This window comes from Esox lucius, chromosome 22, assembly GCF_011004845.1.
Source record: "Esox lucius isolate fEsoLuc1 chromosome 22, fEsoLuc1.pri, whole genome shotgun sequence".
NCBI classification, from domain to species: Eukaryota; Metazoa; Chordata; class Actinopteri; order Esociformes; family Esocidae; genus Esox; species Esox lucius.
Window position 1 is genome coordinate 18,631,509 of NC_047590.1, and position 23,334 is coordinate 18,654,842.

Here is a 23,334-nt window from a genome sequence, read left to right on the forward strand (position 1 = left end):
CTCCTGTAGTTTGAGATAGCTGAACAACTACAATCACTGGATAGGACGCTACTGAATACATCACCAAGAGCCAAGCAGAGAGACGTCAGCTGCCCTTTTTGGTCATTGGTAGGTATATACCTAAGAGAGTGGTTAGGCTGATTGTCTATCATTTGTAATGTAGGTATTGGCAGAGTGGACAGCCTAACAGCTCTAGGATATACTCTGTGGAGCTCATACATTTGGATACGCTGCAGTGGGGTGTCTACTGAATGTTGACTGAGAATGGGTTCTATATTGAATCAAGTAAGGTTCTAAATTAAACCTTTTTTTTATTTAAAGGGTTCTGCTTTGTGGATAGCTGAAGAGACATTTTGTTACCTTTTATTCTAAGAGCAAATGTAATCTAATGTTCTCAAAAAACACAACATTTGGTGTCATTTTCTTTAGTCCCCTTATGCATCTATTGATTATATGCTCATTTTAAACAGCTCTGCAATTTAGTTGGTGCAAAAAGCGTATTAATATGGTTACATTATTGTTACTGTTGGTGTTGACAGTTTTACAATACAAGGATGGGTATTTTATGTACAACCCCATTTCTGCAGTCCTGACCTGTCACCCATTGAAAATATTTGGCGCTTTATGAAATGAGAAATGTGATAAAGGAGACCCTGAACTGTTGAGCAACTGAACTCCTATCAAACAAGAATGGGAATTCATTCCACTTTTAAAACTACAGCTATTGGTCTCCTCAGTTCCCAAACACTTACAGAATGTTGTTAAAAGAAGTATCACATATACAACACAGTGGTAAACATTTTTTGACACATGTTGGTGGCATTCAAAATGGTCATGTATTTTTGTTGTATCCCACAAAACGCATTGTTGTATCCCACAAAATGTATGTTGTCTTTGTACTATTTTCAATTAAATGTAGAAATAAATTTGCACATCATTGCATTCTGTTTTTATTAGCATTTTATGCAGCCTCCCAACCTACATACATACTGTATTTATTTGCGATCTGTTAGTCAGTGGCTCAGTTGAGGAAGTGGCAACCATGTTGGAAGCATGCAACAACTGAGGTTGCTTTACATGTGTTTGTGTTTTAATTCACGACTGTGTGCCTTCTGTACTTCATGCATGTGATTCTGCAGTTTAAACGAACCTGTAAGCTTTATAAAATGTCAGCAGAGGGAGCTGATGTACTCTCTATAACGCATGATGATGGACAAACTGGTCTCTGCATTGAATGCCTCTGTAATAACCCAAGTTTGAGAAACTATCTGAATTATTTAAAAGGTATTGATTAGATGTGGAATTGCGCACACATATTTATCATCTAGTAGCATACGTTTTTGTATGTATAGCAGTTAATGAGTGTGTTTAGTTTCACAAACATTACATTTGTCTTAAGAACATTAATAATAGCCTAAGACAAACAATGGAAGCGATATTAATTTTTAACATACCATACTCTTATTTAATCACCTCAACATGGTATGCTTGGGGAACGTCTAGCATGGTCTTGCTTCAGCGCCTAGAGCGCTCATGGCTACGTCACAGCACGGGGGAGACAGACTGGGGAACATTCCTCAGAGCTGCTCAAATTTCCCCAAACTCATTTCTTTGTCCCGGTTGGAACACGGACGTCTCCCCTCTGTGTTTAAGTCGTCTCTCGCTACCATGGTACGTTGTGGAAAAATAGGATAACATATTTAAACGTATTTATATGATTCAGGGGATTTGTTATGTTTTGACTGTCAGTCTGCCATTGACGCAACTTTCATATTTGTTCAAAGCAGATGTTTCGAAGTGTCCCGTTATTTCTTCTCGTCGCAGTCGTTTGCTGTCATGCCGAGGTAAACGCCTTTTATTGTGTGTCTTTTTTTGTTCTGGATTGCATGACCTGTAGTTTGTTGATAAACACATGTTTTCATTCACCCCAGATTTGTATTTTACACATAATACTAAAACATCAAGTGCTTGTATAATTGGAAAATGTTACGTAGGACCAACTCCGATGCCGCTCCTACCTGCATATAACATGATGGAATTCCATCTAGGATACAGTTGACGAGTACACTAAATTAACATTTAACATGTGTCTATGTGTAAAGTAAACTAGTCATGGGTTGAAAAGAGTCGGGATAAGGTTTTCCATTAATGTATTTCGAGAATGTATACCATATGAGCCAACAAATAATTCAGAAAAACAAGAGGTGGAGCATTCCACATCTGTCCAGCTTCAAAGGTCTAATGTCAACACTCAGTAAACCATATCCTGTAAGTACATGTTATAGTGTGTGCCAGTGAAACAGCAGCCTTTTCTGATGAGCACCAAAACTAAAAAAAGAACACAAATCATTTTGCTGTAGAGATGAGATATTTTATTTATTTAGAAAATGAATAGAACATGTTCTCCTGCCTGTCGATTACATCAAGAAAATCCACTTTAATTCCATTGAGTTGCAGCTTTTTTCAAGACAACAGTCCTTTCTTTATTTGCTGGGTATTTCACCTCTGTTTACTGTAAACCGCTTTCTGAATGGGTTGCCGGGAACATGCAGGAACACGTTGCATTAAAACCATAAAGGTTGAAGTTGTTTCTGGAGTCATTCACTGTGGTCATTCACCACGGGTGCTAACTGCTGAAATGGTGATGACCCAGGCATTTGTCTGATTAATTGACCAGTGCTGTTGTTGTTGTGGTTGTTATAGAAGACAGTCATGCTTCTACCCCCAGAGTGACTGGACTATTACAAGGTTTTTGTTACACCTCAACTACAGACACACATGACAGTCACACACACCCACCCACACATACATGCACGCACGCACACCCACGCACACACACCTACAAACATAGGCATGAACTCACACAAACACTTGGTGTGTGTCATTGCTGTGTGTGAGTGTATGTCTGTGTTTTTCTACACACCCTTTAAACAGCTGTGAAGGACCAGGCTTGGCAACTCTCAGGTGTTGACAAACATAGAAGACAGATGTTAGTCGTTGCATCTGGCACCCTGGCGCCTCATCGTCTATGTGTATGTGTCTGACCTCAACATTCAAAGACTTGTAGATACAATGTCCCTTGTAAGTATTGGGACACTGAAGATTTTCTTTTTTTGGCACTGTGATCCAAATGTTTGGGTCACAGTGCCAAAGAGTGCCAAAGAGTTAATATGAGGTTAAAGTGTAGCCGTTGAGCTTTAATTTGTAGGTATTTATTGTGTTTCCCGGTTTCAGCGATTAGAAATGACAATACTTTAATTGAATGTTTTGTCACATCATTTGTGCAGGCATGAGAGAGCCGTCAAATTTGTAGTCCTGACTGTAGGCTTTCCGTTTGCCTTTGGAGTCTGTTATTGGTGTCTGCTAACACGAAGAACCAAGTGTCAATGAAAGTCATATTATCCACAATGAGATTAAAAAAACATTAAAACCCAATATTTCAGCATTTACAGTAAAAAATGAATGTCCCAATACGTATGTCCAGCAAGAAAAGAGGAAAGTGGTTGTGATGTTGAACCATTTGCCCTATTTCTCTGCTTTTCCCAGTTGTTCATCTGGATAAAAACTTCAATATCAAAGTCAGCCTTCCGGCATATAACATCAGTCTATATCAGTCAATTTTTGTTTGTTTTAAAAGTAAGTGCTGTTTAATATGATTCAAACATGCGACTCCAATCAGAAACCAGGAAGTATTTAACGTTCCCATTGCCTTGTTGGAATCTGGTAGTTTGTGGAGACTTGGCATTCAGAATGGTCTCAGTTGCTAGCCAGAGTAATCCCTACCTAAACATGAACATGCCATCAGCATGTATGTTATCTTTACTCCCTATAAACAGAGTCAGTGTTGAATATAGTCTTTGTGTTATCCATTAGCAAGCATTGTCTTTGGTAGTGTCGTAAAAGGGCAAAATCTTGATTTTTGATTGCCCTTGCCCATTACATTGAATTACCTGTCCCATGTCCTTTGGCCCAGTCCTATATAGAAGGGTCAGGCCAGGAGTCATGGTTCAGAGGTCAGTGTGAACTGGGATTGGATCTGATAGGAAAGTTCGATGGTCAAGTATCCAGACAACTGAAGTCAGTGATATTAAGAACACCTCCCCATCTCGCTCTGTCCCTCTTTCTCTTACTCTTTCTGTTGTGTGGACGTGGTCATGGGTCTATGTCGTTGTGTCTCTACTTTGTTGGCAGGTGTATGCTGTGAATCAGAGCCCTTTGGCCCTAACTCCTGGCACCACCTCAGAGTAATCCTCAATGCCCTCAGTAGAAACGCTCATTTGCTCTCCTGAACAGCTTAATAAAGTTCATCATGTATTTTTTGTATGATTTGTTTTTACCTCGGTTTGAAGTCTTTGTTTCTTAATTCCTCCATGCTTTCATTTTTCACTCTCGACCTGGCTGGCACGTTTCCCAGATTCATGGAGAGAGAGGGGGCGGGAAGAAGGATAAAGAGGAAAGAGAAGGAAAGTGGAGGGAGAGGAGAGAGTGCCAAATTCTAGCCATATTTGTGGGGCAATTATTCTTAAACAGGGTCTGGATAGCTGATGCTGTTGCCTAGATGGCTGACATGGAACAATGCACGGCCAGCCAACTGACAAACAATCGTTTTGTGGGATAGTTATTTACGTTTGTCACAATGAACACTGGAAACAATAATGATCTATAACTCCTTATAACAGTGTTAATAGCAGTTTATAAAGTGAGCTGGCTGTGGTTGTGGATTCCCTTGGCCTTACTCAGAGTATTTGGTGGAAACAGTGCTCTGCTTAAGAATGCATGTCTTGTCCTAGAGAATGTGTCTCCTCTGAACATCTGTCAGCCATTAACTCGCCCTCTCTCTGCCTGCATGGAGAAACACAGGAACACGCCCACTCTGCCATGACTGCACACAGACCCCAGACAGACTGGCTGGGGTGAGAAAGAGAGAAGTACAGGGAGGAGGAAGGGGACATATAAAAAAGTTGGTGGCCTGGCAAAAACAACATTTCTATCCTATCTTTTTGTAATACTTTTTTGTATCAGAGCATTTAGGGTTAAGTGTTTTAGTTGAGGGCAAAATAATCTATTTTTCACCTTGTCTGCTCAAGGATTGGAACCCCTGGCCAGTCTGTTAATGACCCAGTCGTCCACCGGGCTAATTGTACAGACAGATGTGTGAGTAGACCTATCCATAGAGAGAGAGGACGATGGTGGCGAGACATGAGAGAGAGGTGGAGTCAATGAGGAGTGTGTGAGAATTCATTTGTCAGTCTCTCTCCGCTGCTCTATGTTCTCTCCAAGCCCCCCCCCAACTGACGGTTACTCAGTTCATTCAGCTCCAACACCTCATTGTCCTCCCATTCAAAACGCCCTAATGCAGCTCAATACTTTGCGACAAGCTCCCATTTATGGGAGATGGAACACACAAGGAACTTTTGGCGGGAGGGGGACGAACTCCAGAAGAATTCTGTTTACGCAGCATGAGAACAGACTTCAGACAATAACGCTTTTAGTTATCAGGGTTCTTAGACTCTTAAGAGCCCACCTTTTATTTCATGACATAACCTTGAATTTCATTGGTTCCGACAGCCTTTGTGAACCATACAGTCTGTCTAAGCCAATCACTGTTAAAACAGGAGTGAATGTTGTCAGGCACTATACATTTTAATGTCAAATATCTAATTTCTTAAAGCTTTTAGTTTTAATACATGATGTTTGCAATGCCATTTACCATTTAATATTTTTATTTAAATGCATGGTATTTGAAACGCTCATTTTAGAGATGGTCAAATTAGGAAAATGAGTTATACAGCAACAACAATTATACTGCAACTTTAAAATCTACAGATCAGAAAGAAAAATCCCAGACAAAGTTGTCAGTGCTCAGGTAAAATACGTGAGGGGAGAGAAAGGCTGTGGTTAGACTGGTCTTCTTGGAAGCAAGCTAAAGCATGAGAGAGCCTATGAAGAATTCACGGTCAGCCAGCCCCCCCAACAACTTCTTTGCTCATTAAATCTTAATACGAGACACGTGCATTTGGCCAAGCAAGACGCTCTGACGAAATCTTTGCGGAATCCATTTGTCATTGCTAGCTTCAGAAACAACTGGTATTCATTACAAGATATATGCATGCCATTGAGTCAGAATTCACTCAGCCACGTACCACTTTAAGGGCACTTACAAACTATTACCTATTGAACTACCAGAGGCATTGGTCAAGGTCTCAAGCTGAAAGGTCAACAGGTCACACTCATTAAACGAGCACTTCTAATAACAATACCGCAGTATTGGATTGACACTTTTTTTTCGCTGTGAAGACAGAGTGGGCATGTTGGGGCTTGTGGGTCTGTGTTTCCCAGCAGTAGACATGTTCCTTCATGACTTTCGCTAAACCCTTACTCTTCCATAAGACATTAAACCATTGTCATTGTGCCCTGTCTCCCCCTTCGCTCCCCGCTGGGCCACCTCAGGCCAGCTGTCCCTCTAACCAGCCAGGGTCACATGAGGCCACCTCCCCTCCCCTGGGATCAGAGCCCTCCGGACCCCGGAGGGGACCCACCCTATAAATCTGGAGGGTTCCCACCCTGTAAATCCGGAGGGGTCCCACCCTGTAAATCTGGAGGGGTCCCACCCTGTAAATCCCAAGACAGCAGCAGACCCTAATCAAGGTGTCATACACAGCTCAGACTATTTTGTAAAGCAAATGGTGTGCTTGCGAACATGCAAGGGAAGGAGGAAGTTTGTCTGTCCTTGTGTGAGTTCATTTGGTTGCACTTCTGTGTGTGTGTATGTGTGTGTGTGTGTGTCTGTGTGTTTGTATGTAGGCTAAGCAATATGAGCTGAACTCTGCAAATTCTAAATGGGTCAGCACAGCTGGAGCGAGCAGCCGTGGCCCTGGAAGTAAAAGGGTTTAGTCTGGGTGAGCAGACCCCCGATTCAGGCCTTTGACCTGGGTAGGAATGCCTGGTATGTAGGGAAGCTCATTGGGTTCAACCTGAGAAATTGTCAGAAACTGTGGGAAAGAATGCTTTTCACTTAAAACACAACTTATCTGACTGTTATCGATTGGTGTGGTTTGTTTATGACAGTGGATGCTAGCTAAACTGGTTGTCCGGTCCTTAGTCCCACAGTATTTATTTATTTGTCTATCTGCATTGTGGTTTTATTTGTCTATCTGCATTTATTTGTCTATCTGCAAAGGGCCTGTACGTAAGCCTGCCCCCATATGATGTTAATGATGTTTGTGACAAATAAAAATTGATCTGATTCAGTTTTTATAGTTGTTCAAGTTCTTTTCAGTTGAGTCACCAATCCCTTGGTACCGCTAAAACAATAGATTATGCAATGAGAAGAGATTTTCAGACCACAGAATTATCACTGGTCAAGTCCAACTTGAATCGCGAATCGTGAAAATCCAAACTTGTGTCTACTATGTAGATGGACCTGGCAAGTTTGAGGTGGTTCTGATATTACTCATAATGTAACGTTCTGTACTGTATGGAACTTCACAATCACATTCAGTGAAACTATTTATGTATGATAAGTTCCCTGAGCTGTTTTCTACGGTCCATCCTTTCTTCTGTTCTTTCATTCTCTGGGTGATCTTGCATCCTAAAGGTTCTGGACAGACAAGTTAATAGGGCTGTGTTCCCCTTTATCAATCAGTCGATCAATCAATCAATCAAATGTATTTATAAAGCCCTTTTTACAACAGCAGTTGTCACAAAGTGCTTTTACAGAAAAACCCGGCCTTAAACCCCAAGGAGCAAACAACAGTAGTGTTGAATTTCAGTGGCTAGGAAAAACTCCATAAGAAGGCCGATATTTAGGAAGAAATCTAGAGAGGACCCAGGCTCAGGCCCTTTATCCAATAACCAAAGACCCAGCTTGACAGGAGATAGGGCTATGGTCCAAAAACAACCTTTACCTTACCTTCATGTCAGTTCCCCCTATGTATGTTTGTAAAGAATGGATGTGAGTCCTACTGTGTGTTCATTTCAGTTAGGCCAACGATCTGGGTCTTTGTGAGTTATGAAATATAAAGATTACACATACACTCACCTAAAGGATTATTAGGAACACCTGTTCAATTTCTCATTAATGCAATTATCTAATCAACCAATCACATGGCAGTTACTTCAATGCATTTAGGGGTGTGGTCCTGGTCAAGACAATCTCCTGAACTCCAAACTGAATGTCAGAATGGGAAAGAAAGGTGATTTAAGCAATTTTGAGCGTGGCATGGTTGTTGGTGCCAGACGGGCCGGTCTGAGTATTTCACAATCTGCTCAGTTACTGGGATTTTCACGCACTTTGGACAGTTGAAGACTGGAAGAATGTTGCCTGGTCTGATGAATCTCGATTTCTGTTGAGACATTCAGATGGTAGAGTCAGAATTTGGCGTAAACAGAATGAGAACATGGATCCATCATGCCTTGTTACCACTGTGCAGGCTGGTGGTGGTGGTGTAATGGTGTGGGGGATGTTTTCTTGGCACACTTTAGGCCCCTTGGTGCTAATTGGGCATCGTATAAATGCCACGGCCTAACCGGGCATCCCTTTAGGACCACCATGTACCCATCCTCTGATGGCTACTTCCAGCAGGATAATGCACCATGTCACAAAGCTCGAATCAATTCAAATTGGTTTCTTGAACATGACAATGAGTTCACTGTACTGAAATGGCCCCCACAGTCACCAGATCTCAACCCAATGGAGCATCTTTGGGATGTGGTGGAACGGGAGCTTTTTGCCCTGGATGTGCATCCCACAAATCTCAATCAACTGCAAGATGCTATCCTATCAATATGGGCCAACATTTCTAAAGAATGCTTTCAGCACCTTGTTGAATCAATGCCACGTAGAATTAAGGCAGTTCTGAAGGCAAAAGTGGGTCAAACACAGTATTAGTATGGTGTTCCTAATAATCCTTTAGGTGAGTGTACTCCTCTCCTGAAGAATACTATATAATTTAGGGAATGAAAGGTTTCAGCAGTGGTTAGATCCAAGTGGTTAGATTCGTCATAGAGGATGAGCAGCATTTACAAGCCTTCAAAGAGAGATACCACAAAACCTTTTGAAACATTAAAGAGACATGATCTTAAAATGGCCCCTGTATGACACTGGTTTGTCATCGTGTGGTGTTTTTCCTTTACTCATCGAAATTATTACATGTACATACCCCCACCCATACACACCAATACTGTACAAATTGATAGTGTCTTGCTCAAAACATTACATTGTTTCTTTTGCCTCAGGTGACATCTCCTTGTTTTCAAAAAGAGATGTTTGCCAAATAGGACACTTCCTTTGTTTCAATCAATGGAAACCATGTGTATTTTTCCTGGGTCAAGGTCAGTTTCTTTGGTCACAACTGGGTGCTAAAAGGTTTTCCCCTGAGTGACCAGGCATATGTGCAGAATTGTGTACTCATTGTGATTGGTTCTCCTTCTTTCCATATTTACAGCGTTTGAGTCACTGGTTCTATTGCAGAATCTCAGTGCAGTGTTGGGTTCATAGGTCAAATTTGCTGGTGCAGTATGCCTTGGTGCATTATGCCAGTACCCAGTAACCAGATGATTAGCAGATCAACATTTGGTATGGTGAATGTTTTGTGTTTTGGACCCTTTCATTTTGCCAATGTTTCGATGCTCTTCCACTGTAGGGGAATCCTGTCACTCCTGTGCCTGACATGTTTTGCACACATTCCGTGAGAATATTCACTTCCTGTGTTTGAGCCACATGTGTTTCCAGTAGCTGTGTTTCCAGTAACTGTTTGTGTATGCTGGATTAGTAGAATACGTACAGAAGCTCAGCATTGATAGGGTTGTAGTTCAATTCTGTCCGTATTACACTGTGATGGGAATTTGGGAAAACCGGATAATGAAGTTCTACTCAGATAACTAGGTCATTTCGAAACAAGGCTCCTTGAAGAGCAGATTAAAGGCTCCCCAGCGAAGTGATTCTTCAAAACCCTGTTAAATAGTTCTGTCTGATACGCTTTCTTTTATGTCTTGACTTAAAATGAGCAGAGAAACAACAGGAGTCACGGGTTGCATGCTCCCAAATTTTGTGGTTCTGCAAGGGGAATGTTTGCTCTCCATTGTTTTCCCAGTAATGTCAACTTTCTCTCTTCCAATCACGCCATCCCCAGAGAACCACAGAGCAGTCAGTCTGGCCCAATCACATGAGCTGAGGGGGCACTTCTGTGCACGTATGTTTAAGTGTGCAACCGCGTAAGTCTTTCCATCAGCTCCTGACTTATGGTAGTACCCTGCAGTGACGGGATGTTAAACCGAACGGCAAATCCCCACAGGGATCGGAAAACTAAGGAAGATTTGACTTACTGAGCATATCTTGAGAAAAAAGAGAAAATAGCTACTATCTGCATACAGTTTATTTTAAGCTAAAAGTTGCGCCAGGAGTTTGGGTTAGAATTCAAGTCAGGTTTATGTTTAGGATTTGTTTTAGGGATAACGGTTATCTTTTGGAGTTAGGTTTAGGGTTTAAGGAAAAATAGGTTTTAAATGGGAATAATGTTTGGGGACCGCACAAGGACAGGAAAATACAAAATGTGTATTTGTGGTTTGTGTGAGAGTTACTTATTATTTCCTGGAATACTTCAAAGGTGTTGTGTATCTAGGCATGTAGCTCAAAGGTGAAAGGTCGAGGGACACTTGGATCAGGCATCTGGAGCTACCCCCCCAACTGCCGTGCAGATTTCGACTTGATGTCATTGTGTTGTGGTCTTGTTAATGCATAAAGGGGTCTCCCATTTAACACACAGACCAAGTTTTCTGGCAGAAGACAGAAGATCTGTTGGTTAATAGTATTATTATTACTGCATCATTGCTTAACGTAGGAATGTGGCTGTGCAATTTGCCCTGTGTACTTGATCTGTGTAACAATACAGCCCTGTTCCCTTCAGTCAAGGTTTTAACACAAATAATCTGCCTCCAATAAAGAAACATCCTGTTGTCATGGCATCAGCCGAGCCTTGTGGGAAACTGTCGACTAATGCAGGAATGAATCCCTGTCAAATAAATGTTCCTCTACTGCACCTCATCTTGACCTGCTTAGTTTCCAACGTGCATAAACTTTTTTTTGTCATGATGTCAGTGTGTGCACGTCCGCGTGTACGTTTATGTGTGTACTCATGGTGGACTAAATGTCACCACTAACACAGAAAAAACATGTCCCTACAAGCTATTTGGGTCCCCGCTAGAAAAAAAAGATCTCAGACTCAGGGGTTAGGTTTAGGGTAAAATCTGCATTATCTAGGATTATTTTGAGGTTTAGGCATTGTCAGTTAGGTTTACGGTTAGGTTAAGTTTAGGGTCGGGAATGGGGTCCACGCAAGGACAGATATGTATATGTGTGTGTATGTGTGCGTGTGTATATGTGTGTGTGTATAAGGGCGTGTTTTACTCTACTGGTAAGGGCTACAAAAAAGGGATCAATTTGACTTCTTTATGGGGATTGGCAGACATTTTGCCAATCCCCATAACAAAAATAAAATTTTACAAGTTTTGGGGTAAGAGTTGTTAGATGTTCTAACAGAGATATTAGAAGTAGGTTTGGAGTTAAGGTTTAGGGGACTGAGGTTTGGTTAAAGGTTTTGTACCCACAAGAATAGTTGAACGTATGTTTTGGCAAAGGTGAGTGTGACACTGTATATTTCTGAATGTGTATGTACGTGCGTGTTCATACATAGGTGTATTTTCTTTCATGTCCTTGGACACTCCTTGACAGATTTGTGTGCCATCTGCTCTATAAAAGTGTTTTGTTCTGGCTTTGTTGGCTGAGAGAACATATGTCGCTTTATGTGTGCGTAGGCATGTGCTGAGATATTGTTATGCTAAAGTCACTGGGGTTAAGCTGCCCTTGCCGTGAATAAGAGGTCACAGGTCAATGGGCTGCCAACTGCAGCAGGGGGTTTGGATTGCAGTGTGAAGGACTTAGATATCTAACAAAAAGGCAGCACACTTCCCTTTGTGTCTTTAATTCTTACTCTGTTCTTGTGTCTCTTTCTCTGTTTCTGTCTATGTGAATTTGTATGTGTTGGTAAACTACTACATTTGACTACTACATTTCTAAATGTGCATGTTATATATGGACATATGTAGCACAACAGAATAACTGTAACAAAATGTTTTACATGAAAAACTAAAACTCTGCTGGGAAATGCAGGGCATGTCGCCATCTAGTGATTGCCTTTGTGAAAACATCCTCAATCCATCTAATATGCTATACTGTACATCAGTGAAGGACATTTGAATGTGTGGTCAGTTGTGATGAATGCAGAACATTATCAGTGTCATTAAAACTATATTATTTAGTTTTGGAGCTGGTCACCTCCAAAAAAGTATTTCTGAAGTAGTTAGAAGACCCGTTAATCCCCTCTGTATTATTCTCTGCCTGTAGGAGGGGAAGAGCAAATCCAAGGTGTGTGCTAATGTGTTCTGTGGTGCTGGCAGGGAGTGTGCTGTGACAGAGAAGGGGGAACCTTCCTGCCTGTGCATCGAGGTCAGTCTCAGCCCACACACACACATACGCACACACACACATACGCACACACACACCTGGCAATGGATAAGTATCTTAAAGCACGCACCTCTCTCTGCCCTCAGCAATGCAAACCTCACAAGCGCTCCGTGTGTGGCAGTAATGGTAAGACCTACCGTAACCACTGTGAGCTCCACCGCGATGCCTGCCTGACCGGCCTCAAGATCCAGGTACACCATGACGGGCACTGCCAAGGTAGGCACCCTCCATGGAAAGGGCCCCTCAGACAAACACTCAATACAGCCACAAGACCTCCTGTCACATTTACTTCAATGGGAAAGTGTGTTCTAGGAGATCTACATCAACAGAGGGGTCTAATGAACATTCTAAAATGACGTCAAAAATAAATTGATGAGTTTGCAGTAGTTCTGTTCTGTCCCACGTTAAACCTGTGTTACAATTTTTTGCAGAGAAAAAGACGGACAAGGCCATTGCAGCCAGCCCAAGTAAGTATACTACTGTAGTCAAGGTTCATGGGTTCACCGTCACAGAGAAGTTAATGAATAGCCTAATCAATCAGAAAATTGCAGTATATGAATTTCATACTATCACTGTATGCACTTTTCTCTATCAGGAAAAAACATCAAGTGGCCATGGGCTGTCCCTGTAAGGAGAACCCTTTTTTTTGTACCTGGTAGAATATGGTTCAGTTCCATGTAGAACTTTGGATTTCAGGTAGAACTCTGGAATAAAAAATGGGTTCCCTTTCAGGGACAACTGAAAAACCCTATTTGAATCCTTTCTTTGGTGAGAGTGAAAGATACACAGTTGCAAAATATGAGTCCAAAGTTTAGACTCACTAACATACTCAAGTGAATGGGTAAGTGTGTCCAAACTTTTGACTGGTTCTGTATATTCTTTTACAATTTATGACACAGCTGTGCCCTCAAGGGAGACAGAAACACACCAGTTTTCACACACTAGGTCCCATGTATCTTACTTGGTAAGAGTATAGGGCTTGCGCCCTTTGATTCCCAATGAGGGCCGGTTAGGAAAAAGTATGGATGTGTGAAACTGAAAGTTTCTCTGGATATGCAAAATGTATTAAATGTTGTATCTATTTTCTGATAGCCCCATTCTCTCCTTCTCTGCTTGCCTAGTCGTGTGCTACCTGAGTGACAGGAACGAGCTACGCAGCAGGGTCATCCAGTGGCTGCAGAACGAGGTGGTCCCTGGGGGCTGGTTTGTCAAGGGCTCCAACTTCTCAGAGATCCTGCTGAAGTACTTCAAGGTGGGTCGGCCAGCAGGTTGTGAAGTTTGTGGGGATGTGTTTTTGTGTGAGGGTGTGGAACAGCAATTGTGCTTCCATGTTTTTAAGTCAAGAGTGGCCCAACAGTCTTAGCCACTGCCTCCGATACACATGTACTGCTTCAGCATGGGTTCAAATCTGGCACACAATTTTTTTCTGCAAAGACTATCTTCCCATACTTTACTCGAACAAATACTTAGTAACACATCCTCTAAAAAGTATAAATATGTTTTTATATAGTACAATGTTTTTATATAGTACATTGTATTTAAAAAGTCAGTAAATCCAAAAACAATGTAAGTAAATACTCTTGACCACCATTCAGCTGAGTTAGCAGCCGGACCATAAATGCACTTTCAGAAGCTCTGTCCCTTTCTTCTGTTCTGTGGACCAAGAGGCACAGATTGGAAAAGACCCCACACCAAGCACTGACTGTTTGAAATTCTGCCCACTGCCTAGCCCCTGAACACATAACAGCAGTTATGCAACGGCTTGCCAGCACCATCTAAAGATCTGCCCCAAAAAGCCCATTCTTCTCAGCAAGCTCTTATTAGCTTTAGCGATCTGTACCGTTCATTTCCAAGCTGTTTCAGTAAAAAAAATAATGACAAAATATGGCATGGATTTCTCCTTAGAAAAAGAATGTATGCATTCTGATGAGCTCCCTGACACACAAACTGTATCTGTAGTTGTAGAGCCAGTCTAATGCAAAGTACAGATGTTGCGATGAATGATAATCAGTGACAAGAGGGTTCCAGAAGGAAAATCTCCTTATTTGGCACCGAATGCCTTTCATTGCATGTGTGTGTGTGCACTCTTAAGTGAATCAGGATTGAATGCATATTTCTACAGGACTATGACAATGGAGACTCTCAACTCGACTCAGCTGAGTTCCTCAAGTTCCTCCAGCACAACGAAACAGCCATCAACATAACCTCCTATGCTGATGAGGAGAATAATCGCCTGCTCAGGTGAGTGGACCCAGCCAACCTAACTCTTAAGCACACATTAGATTGTGAATGATATTAACAGCAATACATTTAGCACAGGGAATTACTGAAATATTCATAGGCCATGACAAAGCCATACACAACACAACGCTTAAAGGTTTTTGAGTGAGTTATTTTAGTAAATTAGCAATATAGATGTATGATGAACATATAAAGTAGCAATGTGCACATCCTTTTCAAACATATATTTCCTTTGGAAAATCCACTCACAACTTTAACATAACTACACCTGTCAAAATCACCATGAAGGCTGAAATGGACTCAATGGAATACAATGTTTTTTTTCTGTTGCATCTATAAGAATGCAACTTTTGATTGGGGGAATTGACATCAACACACCTTTCAAGGGAAAGAGAAAAAATACAACTTTATTTTAAAGGCTGTGGATTTTTGAATAATTTAATACATGTTTATAAATGTTATGCTTTGAAGTGAAAGCAACACCACTCCTTTACATTGGCTCAGATTTTGCCCTTATTCAAATTGCCCTTATCAAATACTACTGTATGATCTTTGTACATTTTAAAATGTTGTAATAGTAACATTACCTCTAACTCATCACATAGTATAACTGACAAGGCTAGTTTAAGTGGTGTAAATTTGTTATGACCTGAGACAATCCTGAACATGTTTTGTTGACAGTTCGTCCATGGCGAGGTGGCTTTTTTTGATGAGTGGAGGTTGGGGGTAACAATGAATTTGGGGTTCTGTTCCACCACTATGGCTTTCCCATTGTACCATCTCCTTTGCATAATTAATCTGTGCCAGGGCCAGAGAGCAACATAGGGATTTGGCCAGTGTCACATCCTATTCATGTGTGGAAACCCCTCTGTGTGTCGGATAGCTATCTATGGTTATCGATGGACACAGTCCCAGCCATCATATCTAGAAGGCCAGGGTTTTGGTTCACTGGACTCTGATTGTCGTTTTATCAGGGATCAGTTCGGGCTCCATCAACTCCTATTACATATATGGTCTATGTTAAGGAGCATGTCTTTATTTAGGCCAAGCCTATGAAATGTACCTGTGTTAGGTACGTTATTCATTATCCATCACTTTAAATGCCTTAAAGGACCAGTGGACTCCCCTCGACATTTCATTTTCCTGTGTTTGACATATATTTCTACACATAGAGATTGGAATAATACTGTGAAATTGAAATTGTGAACATTTTGATAAAGCCTTTAAGTGCTGTTTGAAAATGTATCTGTTTTGGTCGGAAATTACTTAAACCCAAACTCAGTAAATCTCCTTTATAAGCCAGCTTTGTCAGTTGGTTGATTAATTACACTATGTAACACAATTTTGTTCCTGGGTAGTAAGTGTTATTTCGTAATTGCTTATGCCTAAAAAGTATAGAAAATGGCTATTATTCCCCACAAACTTTGCTATTGTGACCAGGACAGTACATTTTTAAATGTACCTAAGGAACCCCTAAATAATTTGTTACAATGTGTTATTTGTTAAATGTGTTTGCAACAGATGTACAGAGCAAAGTTATCCATGAACCATGGAAACGTTGAAACTACAGCTACCTGTGGACAATATCTTTCTCCAACTAAGCTTCTAACACAATTTAAATCACTAAACAATCCTGCCTTAAGTTTAGCTACGTAAATAACCTAGCTACTAAGCTACTCTAGCTTGCTAAATCTACATCATCTGACAGCATTCTTGACTTGCTTTATTTAAGCATAGCGTTGTAGATTTGCTGCCCCTGAATTTGAATCAACTGTTGTCAGATATCAAGCGTAGCGTTATTGTTGCAGGTCCAGCGGCAATAACAGGCAGATGGCGTCATGAAAATGTATGATATTAACTAACAGCTACTTAAGAACAATAGTTTGACAGTATTTAGAAGATATTTGCCCTTTTATGTGCTGCACTGATTAGCACCGTCCCTTTTGCCTTATATGAAATAGCTATGACATAGTAAGCTAGCAACAAACTTGACACATTTCTTAAATAATGATCATATGTGTGTGAAACTAGCTATAAAATGTCACCACTAAGATGTGCTTGTCAAATAAGAAATTTACATATTAACAGATTCATTGTTTTAGATTTTTAGTTATTTCAGCCTGTATTCATCTTCACGTCCCTCAGTTGAGAGATTAGCTGCAAATTTAAACAAACTTGAGCATTTTCAATAAATGTGAAAATAGCTCCTCTGTCAGCCCTTTATTAAGATGTTTTTTGTTTCTTTTGAATAATTTTAATGAACCTATCACAGTAAGGTTAAAAACATCATGTTATAAACATCGGCAATTTAATTTAATGAAATGTATTGAGAATAGACTGTTTTACTGTATTTCTCCCTGAGCTTAAAACTATTGTTAAAACTCACCTCTCTCCTGTTAATGTCTAGGAGCCTGTGTGTGGATGCCCTTATCGAGCTCTCAGATGAGAACGCTGACTGGAAGTTGAACTTCGATGAGTTCCTCAACTGCCTCAAGCCTGGCTATAACCCACCAGAGAGGAGTAAGATTTAATGTTCTCTTAAGTCTTGTTTATTTCAATGTTCAATCGAGAGTTTTATAAAATATTTAATATGAATTAATATTTAAATCATTATTTTACTTTTTAATAATAAACATTTGGACAAAGACCAAATATGTGTCATAGAAAAGATATCCCGGGACTAGGTTGGTGTAGGCAATGACCTGCCATTACAAACATAGCTAAGTAAGCTTATGCACAGAAATAATTCCTTGAGTTTAAAATTCACACTGAACTGCACGGGCTGTGCAGGCTGTTAAATCAAAGGCATTCCTACACAAAGTTGTTTTTGATTGCAATTTTTTAAATTCAGTTTGTCACTTTGAAAAGGTTCTATTAATGACAATTCTAGTCAAGACTTCGGGAGCATGCTTTTACTTTTGCCCTCTGTCCAAAACCCATTGGAAGAGAAGGTCTAACTAAAAACTCAATAATGTCCTAATAACAATATAACAATAATGACAATATCCTAATACTAATCCATGAGAATAAAACCGATCAATGGATACTATCCTGACAATGCTAATACCCAAAAGGTTGTACAGAACCTTTCAAGGACACAAGTCACTCACATCGTAGAAATGTAGAACAAACCAAGTCAACGCAAATCATCATAGCCCTCGATCTAGTCTCAGATTCTTGTGACCCCCACTGAATTTCTTGTAATCCACCACCTGCTTCCCGTAGAGTGTGCTCTGGAGGACGAGACATATGAGGACGGAGCAGAGACCCAGGTTGAGTGCAACCGCTGTGTCTGTGCCTGCGGAAATTGGGTGTGTACAGCTGTGACCTGCGAAGGTAAGACCAACTGTCACACAGCTAAAGAACAATAGCAGTGTGTTCCCTTGCTTCTTTGTTCAGTCTGTCTTATCTTTCTCTTTAGCCTTGGTTTGTTCGCTTCCTCTGTCGCTTCTCTCATTTCTTCTCTGTTGTGCCCTTGTTTCTGTTTCTCATTTCTTCTTTCCCTGCCTCCCTGAAGGTACAAACAAAGTGCCTGCTGTGGAGGCGACGGAAGGAGCAGACCAGGAGATGACAGAGGAGGAGTGGACACTGAGAGTGGCTGAGCTCAACAAGCACCAGGTCAGTCTGGCCTGATGACCCACACAGAAACTTTCACTGTCACTGATTAGGTAACACTACAGGTCAGTTGGACTGCATACTTATCAGATGCAGTGCAACGCAAACATACCTGTACTTAGAACCTCATGATTAAATGACTGTAATAATCAGGGCCTTTATTTGGCATAGTTCCCATGACCATCCTTGTGTTTTTTGCACATCTCAAGATCTAGGTAATGTTTTCAATCCAATACTATGAGGATTTGATTTAGCGTGGCTGGGTTGACATTTGGTACGTTGACCACTATTGCTTTCATTCTATTGCACCAGGCGAGCTCAGTCTATAGTAGTGAAATTATTCGGAAGAAAACAAAGATATGCAAACCCAAACTGTATAAAGTCTGTGAAATCCTATGTCTACATACCAGTCAGTAATCTGGTTCAACTCCTTTTAGGAAACTGTGGAGAAAATGAAGGCGAGCACTAAGGAAATTTAAGGAAAGGTCAGACAGAGAAAAGCCTCCTTCAGTCCTACCTACAACAAACATCATCAGGCTGAATCCTTGGAGCACCTACTGTCACTAAAGTAATGCATCCTTGTTGTTTTTATTTTTATATTACTTTTGTACTGTACCTATATCTATTTTAATATTTTTGTAAAGAGGGGAGAAGTAGGATTGTGTATACCTCCAAAGTCAGTTATTTGATTTGATTGTAACAATCCCAATAATCAAATATCTCTCAGTCACCTAGTGGCAGGTTGATATTTTTATTATTTTTAATAAAATTTTTGTTGCTATTTCTTTTAGTCAAATTGGCTTCTCTATACGAGAGAAGAGTGTGAATTGCAGCATTGGCTTATATGTACAAGAAAATTATGTGAATTGAAGCAGTTAAGAAAGCAAAACTGGTGAAGTAGGCCAGCTATGTTTTACGGGAACCAACTGATATGAATGCCATATCACATAGCACCCACATCACAGAGCATTGAAATAAGCCCGCCAGTCTCTGGATGTAAAATTCAGTAAGAAGCCTTAGCATGCCAGGTGCATTTATTACATTGGATGTTGTTTTTTTTTACACCTGTTGATTTTATATTGCCAGTAAATGACACCACACAAGGCCGGCATATCAAAGGTGAAAACAAATAGCTGAATAGTAAATGTGCCTGAATAAGATTAAGTGTGATTACATTTGCCTGATACTACTCATATCATAAGAAATATATACAATAAAACCTGTTGGCCAACAACATGTGATGGTGATCCTACAGTAAGATTAGATGTGTTCAAGGTTGACTGGTTTTAAAGGGTTCGATCTATGGACTGTAACTAAACTGACAGTGTAATGAGACAATGCAATGGTTCAATTTGTAGCCAGCAGTGGAAATGTTCATTGGATTGTGAAGTAAAACTAAACAATTAAAGAAGGATTCAGGCTACCAAAGTACATAAATGGTGCTTGTTTTAATCAGTACTACATTCTTAGGCAAGCTTGTTTCTTAAACCAGCAATAAACTGAATACATTTTAGAATGTTTAGGGGGAATATTTCAAGGACAATGACTATTGTGGTTTAGACTAAGTGGATAAAATGTACTTTGGGATTTTATAATGCACAGATTAGTAATAGCCTTCTTATGTGTTCTGGTGCTATATATGTCTTTCCTACTTATTTAAAACATATTTAGTTTGGTTTATCTGAGACTTACAGGTATGCTTGATTTGCCAATAGTATTGTCTTTAATTTGATTGATGATATCTCTTTTGCAAGTTGATTCATGCGGGTCTCGTATGTAGGTAATTTCATTTAATGAATTTATCTGGCAGAAGGATTGGGGAAAAAACTCTTAAAATACACTGAAAGGTCCAGTGCAGTCAACCTTTTTGTTTTTGTCTGCATTTTAAATCCTATCCTACAACAGCAGATCGAACTAACACTGTAAAGATATTTAAAATGTTGATAAATGTTATTTCCTGTTATTTGCTGGTTGAAAATGTGATCTTTACATAATCTTCTAATAACCAGGCTTGCATGGGCAGGAATTTTGTCTTGCTTGGTGGTTAATAGATAATAACAAAGACAGTTTCAAACCCTCTCTGCCAATAACAGCTTGAGGTGAGTTCCACCTCCCCACTCACACCACTCCCAGACAGTCTTAGCCAAGCTCTTGCTTGATAAATAGTTTTGTGCAAAAAAAATATTTTGCCAGTTTAATGGATATTTCTTATAGTAAGGTACATAACCTTTTTCCAAACTTTATTTTATACTGATGTAAAAATGGCTGAGTTTGGCCATTAAAGGGTATGCACAGCAAAATCTGCACTTACTGAATTTAATAAACATTTGAACTAAGCAAGGTGTAATTAGTATCCCCAAAGTATGAAAAATAAATTGCTGCATCTGTAGAGCCTTGTCTGAAAGCCCAGTCACGTGACTTGAGCCTGAATCACTCAGATTTAATTTTGTGTTTCAGTGAGAGAGTCTGGCTTCCGCAAAACCTGTTTTTTACATACTAATTGACAACTGTGACCTAACAAATCAAAACGTAACAACTGAATGATATTTCTGGATTATTGTTTATTGAACTGAAGTGAAACTAAAATCACTGTCCATGTGCTTTAAGAAGGTATTACTGAAACCAAAGCTCAAATGTAATATAGCATACAGTTTAGTTTGTGTAGTAATTTCTAGAAAGAATGTTCAGGGCATAAACTAGAACGATCCTTCCTTTGTTAAAAAATGTTTTTTAACATTTTTGTTCTGTTTGTTTGTTAATATTTTAATGTGGGGGATCTCACTTCAACATCTTTATTTTGTGCGGCATTCAGTGCCTTAAATATTCACTAAAGGACAACATGCTGTCATTCTTCAGAGAGCTGTGGCTGTCACTATGAACTTGTGTCAAATGTATGGTGTGATTGAAGTAGATAGCCTTTGTCTGTTTTGTTTTTTTATATAGTCTCACTGTTATAAAAATACAAGCTCACTTTTTTTTCTGTTACAGTATAGACTTATTAACACATTTACTCTCTGTTATGAGTATTTAGGCTGGTATACTGGCTCAAAGCAAGCAAGTATGCTGGCCTTAGACATGCCAATAAATTTAATGTAATGGGATTATTGTTCTGTCACGGTTATGCACATGTTTATTGATAGAAATGTGTGTGTATGTCAAAGATCGAGTGAATGAGTGATTGATTCAGGTCTTACAATACAGGTGGGGACCAGAAGTCAAATGGTTCACCACAAGGTTTATTTGCCAGAACATACTAGGGAATAGTGATGGCCATAGGAGGCTTCATTACTGTTCTTCTAGCAGCATGATATTACTCTAGCAGCACTAACTCAGATTTTCTTTGTCAAAATAAAAACCATAATTGAAATATATAAGGCAATACAGTTAACAATCTAGTCTGTAAATTTTATGTTTAATGTCCGTTCCAATATTGTCCTTTTCTGTTCTTTTTTATTTTTTTATTACAGTCTGGATTGTTAACTATATTGCCTTTTACATTCCAATTATGGCTTTTATTGTGATAAATACAATCTGAGTGCTGCCAGCATAATATCCTGCTGCTAAAATAACACTAATGAAGCCTTGTTTGGCTATCACTACTAGGGAAAAAGGCTTGTTGGGTTAGGGTTACACTTACGGGTTGGTTTTAAAATGTGGGTTACCTTTAGGTTTAGGCATTAGGGGTTGGGTTTATGTTTAGGCATTATCTTTGGCTTTAGTTTAGGCATGAAGGTTAGGTTATTATAGATGCAGTCTGGGACTTTTGCTATTAACAAAATACTTTGTAAATAACTTCACATTTAAGGCTGAATGTGTTCATACGTGCATAATGTATAAGTAGAATCATAATCATACTTCAGTTACAAAAGGAAAGTTTGAAAGCAAGTGGTTTTCATGACATGTTAGTAATTGGCACATACACTCACCTAAAGGATTATTAGGAACACCTGTTCAATTTCTCATTAATGCAATCATCTAATCAACCAATCACATGGCAGTTGCTTCAATGCATTTAGGGGTGTGGTCCTGGTCAAGACAATCTCCTGAACTCCAAACTGAATGTCAGAATGGGAAAGAAAGGTGATTTAAGCAATTTTGAGGGTGGCATGGTTGTTGGTGCCAGACGGGCCGGTCTGAGTATTTCACAGTCTGCTCAGTTACTGGGATTTTCATTCACAACCATTTCTAGGGTTTACAAAGAATGGTGTGAAAAGGGAAAAACATCCAGTATGCGGCAATCCTGTGGGCGAAAATGCCTTGTTGATGCTAGAGGTCAGAGGAGAATGGGCCGACTGATTCAAGCTGATAGAAGAGCAACATTGACTGAAATAACCACTTGTTACAACCGAGGTATGCAGCAAAGCATTTGTGAAGCCACAACACACACAACCTTGAGGCGGATGGGCTACAACAGCAGAAGACCCCACCGGGTACCACTCATCTCCACTACAAATAGGAAAAAGAGGCTACAATTTGCACAAGCTCACCAAAATTGGACAGTTGAAGACTGGAAGAATTTTGCCTGGTCTGATGAGTCTCGATTTCTGTTGAGACATTCAGATAGTAGATTCAGAATTTGGCGTCAACAGAATGAGAACATGGATCCATCATGGCTAGTGGTGGTGGTGTAATGGTGTGGGGGATGTTTTCTTGGCACACTTTAGGCCCCATAGTGCCAATTGGGCATCGTTTAAATGCCACGGCCTACCTGAGCATTGTTTCTGACCATGTCCATCGCTTTATGACCACCATGTACCCATCCTCTGATGGCTACTTCCAGCAGGATAATGCACTATGTCACAAAGCGAGAATCATTTCAAATTGGTTTCTTGAACATATTTCTTCAGTTCAATGTACTGAAATGGCCCCCACATTCACCAGATCTCAACCCAATAGAGCATCTTTGGGATGTGGTGGAACGGGTGAGTGTATATGAGGGTGTGAGGGTCAGTGTT

At 40.0% G+C, this 23,334-nt stretch overlaps 1 protein-coding gene across 2 annotated transcripts; it reads left to right on the forward strand.

The window, feature by feature from the left end:
• Positions 1 to 1,573: 1,573 nt before the first annotated feature.
• On the forward strand, positions 1,574 to 21,480 carry fstl1a (follistatin-like 1a). 2 transcript variants are annotated; one of them, XM_010886040.3, is made up of 11 exons: positions 1,574 to 1,671; positions 1,785 to 1,844; positions 12,404 to 12,505; positions 12,610 to 12,739; positions 12,955 to 12,990; positions 13,645 to 13,775; positions 14,646 to 14,764; positions 17,172 to 17,284; positions 17,990 to 18,100; positions 18,282 to 18,382; positions 18,817 to 21,480. In XM_010886040.3, the coding sequence occupies exons 1-11, from the start codon at positions 1,669 to 1,671 to the stop codon at positions 18,856 to 18,858; spliced, it is 948 nt and encodes a 315-aa protein (XP_010884342.1). In that variant the 5' UTR covers positions 1,574 to 1,668; the 3' UTR covers positions 18,859 to 21,480. The 2 variants fall into 2 exon arrangements, with proteins under 2 accessions (XP_010884342.1, XP_010884343.1); XM_010886041.3 differs by having other exon boundaries at positions 1,788 to 1,844.
• The last annotated feature ends 1,854 nt before the right edge of the window (positions 21,481 to 23,334 follow it).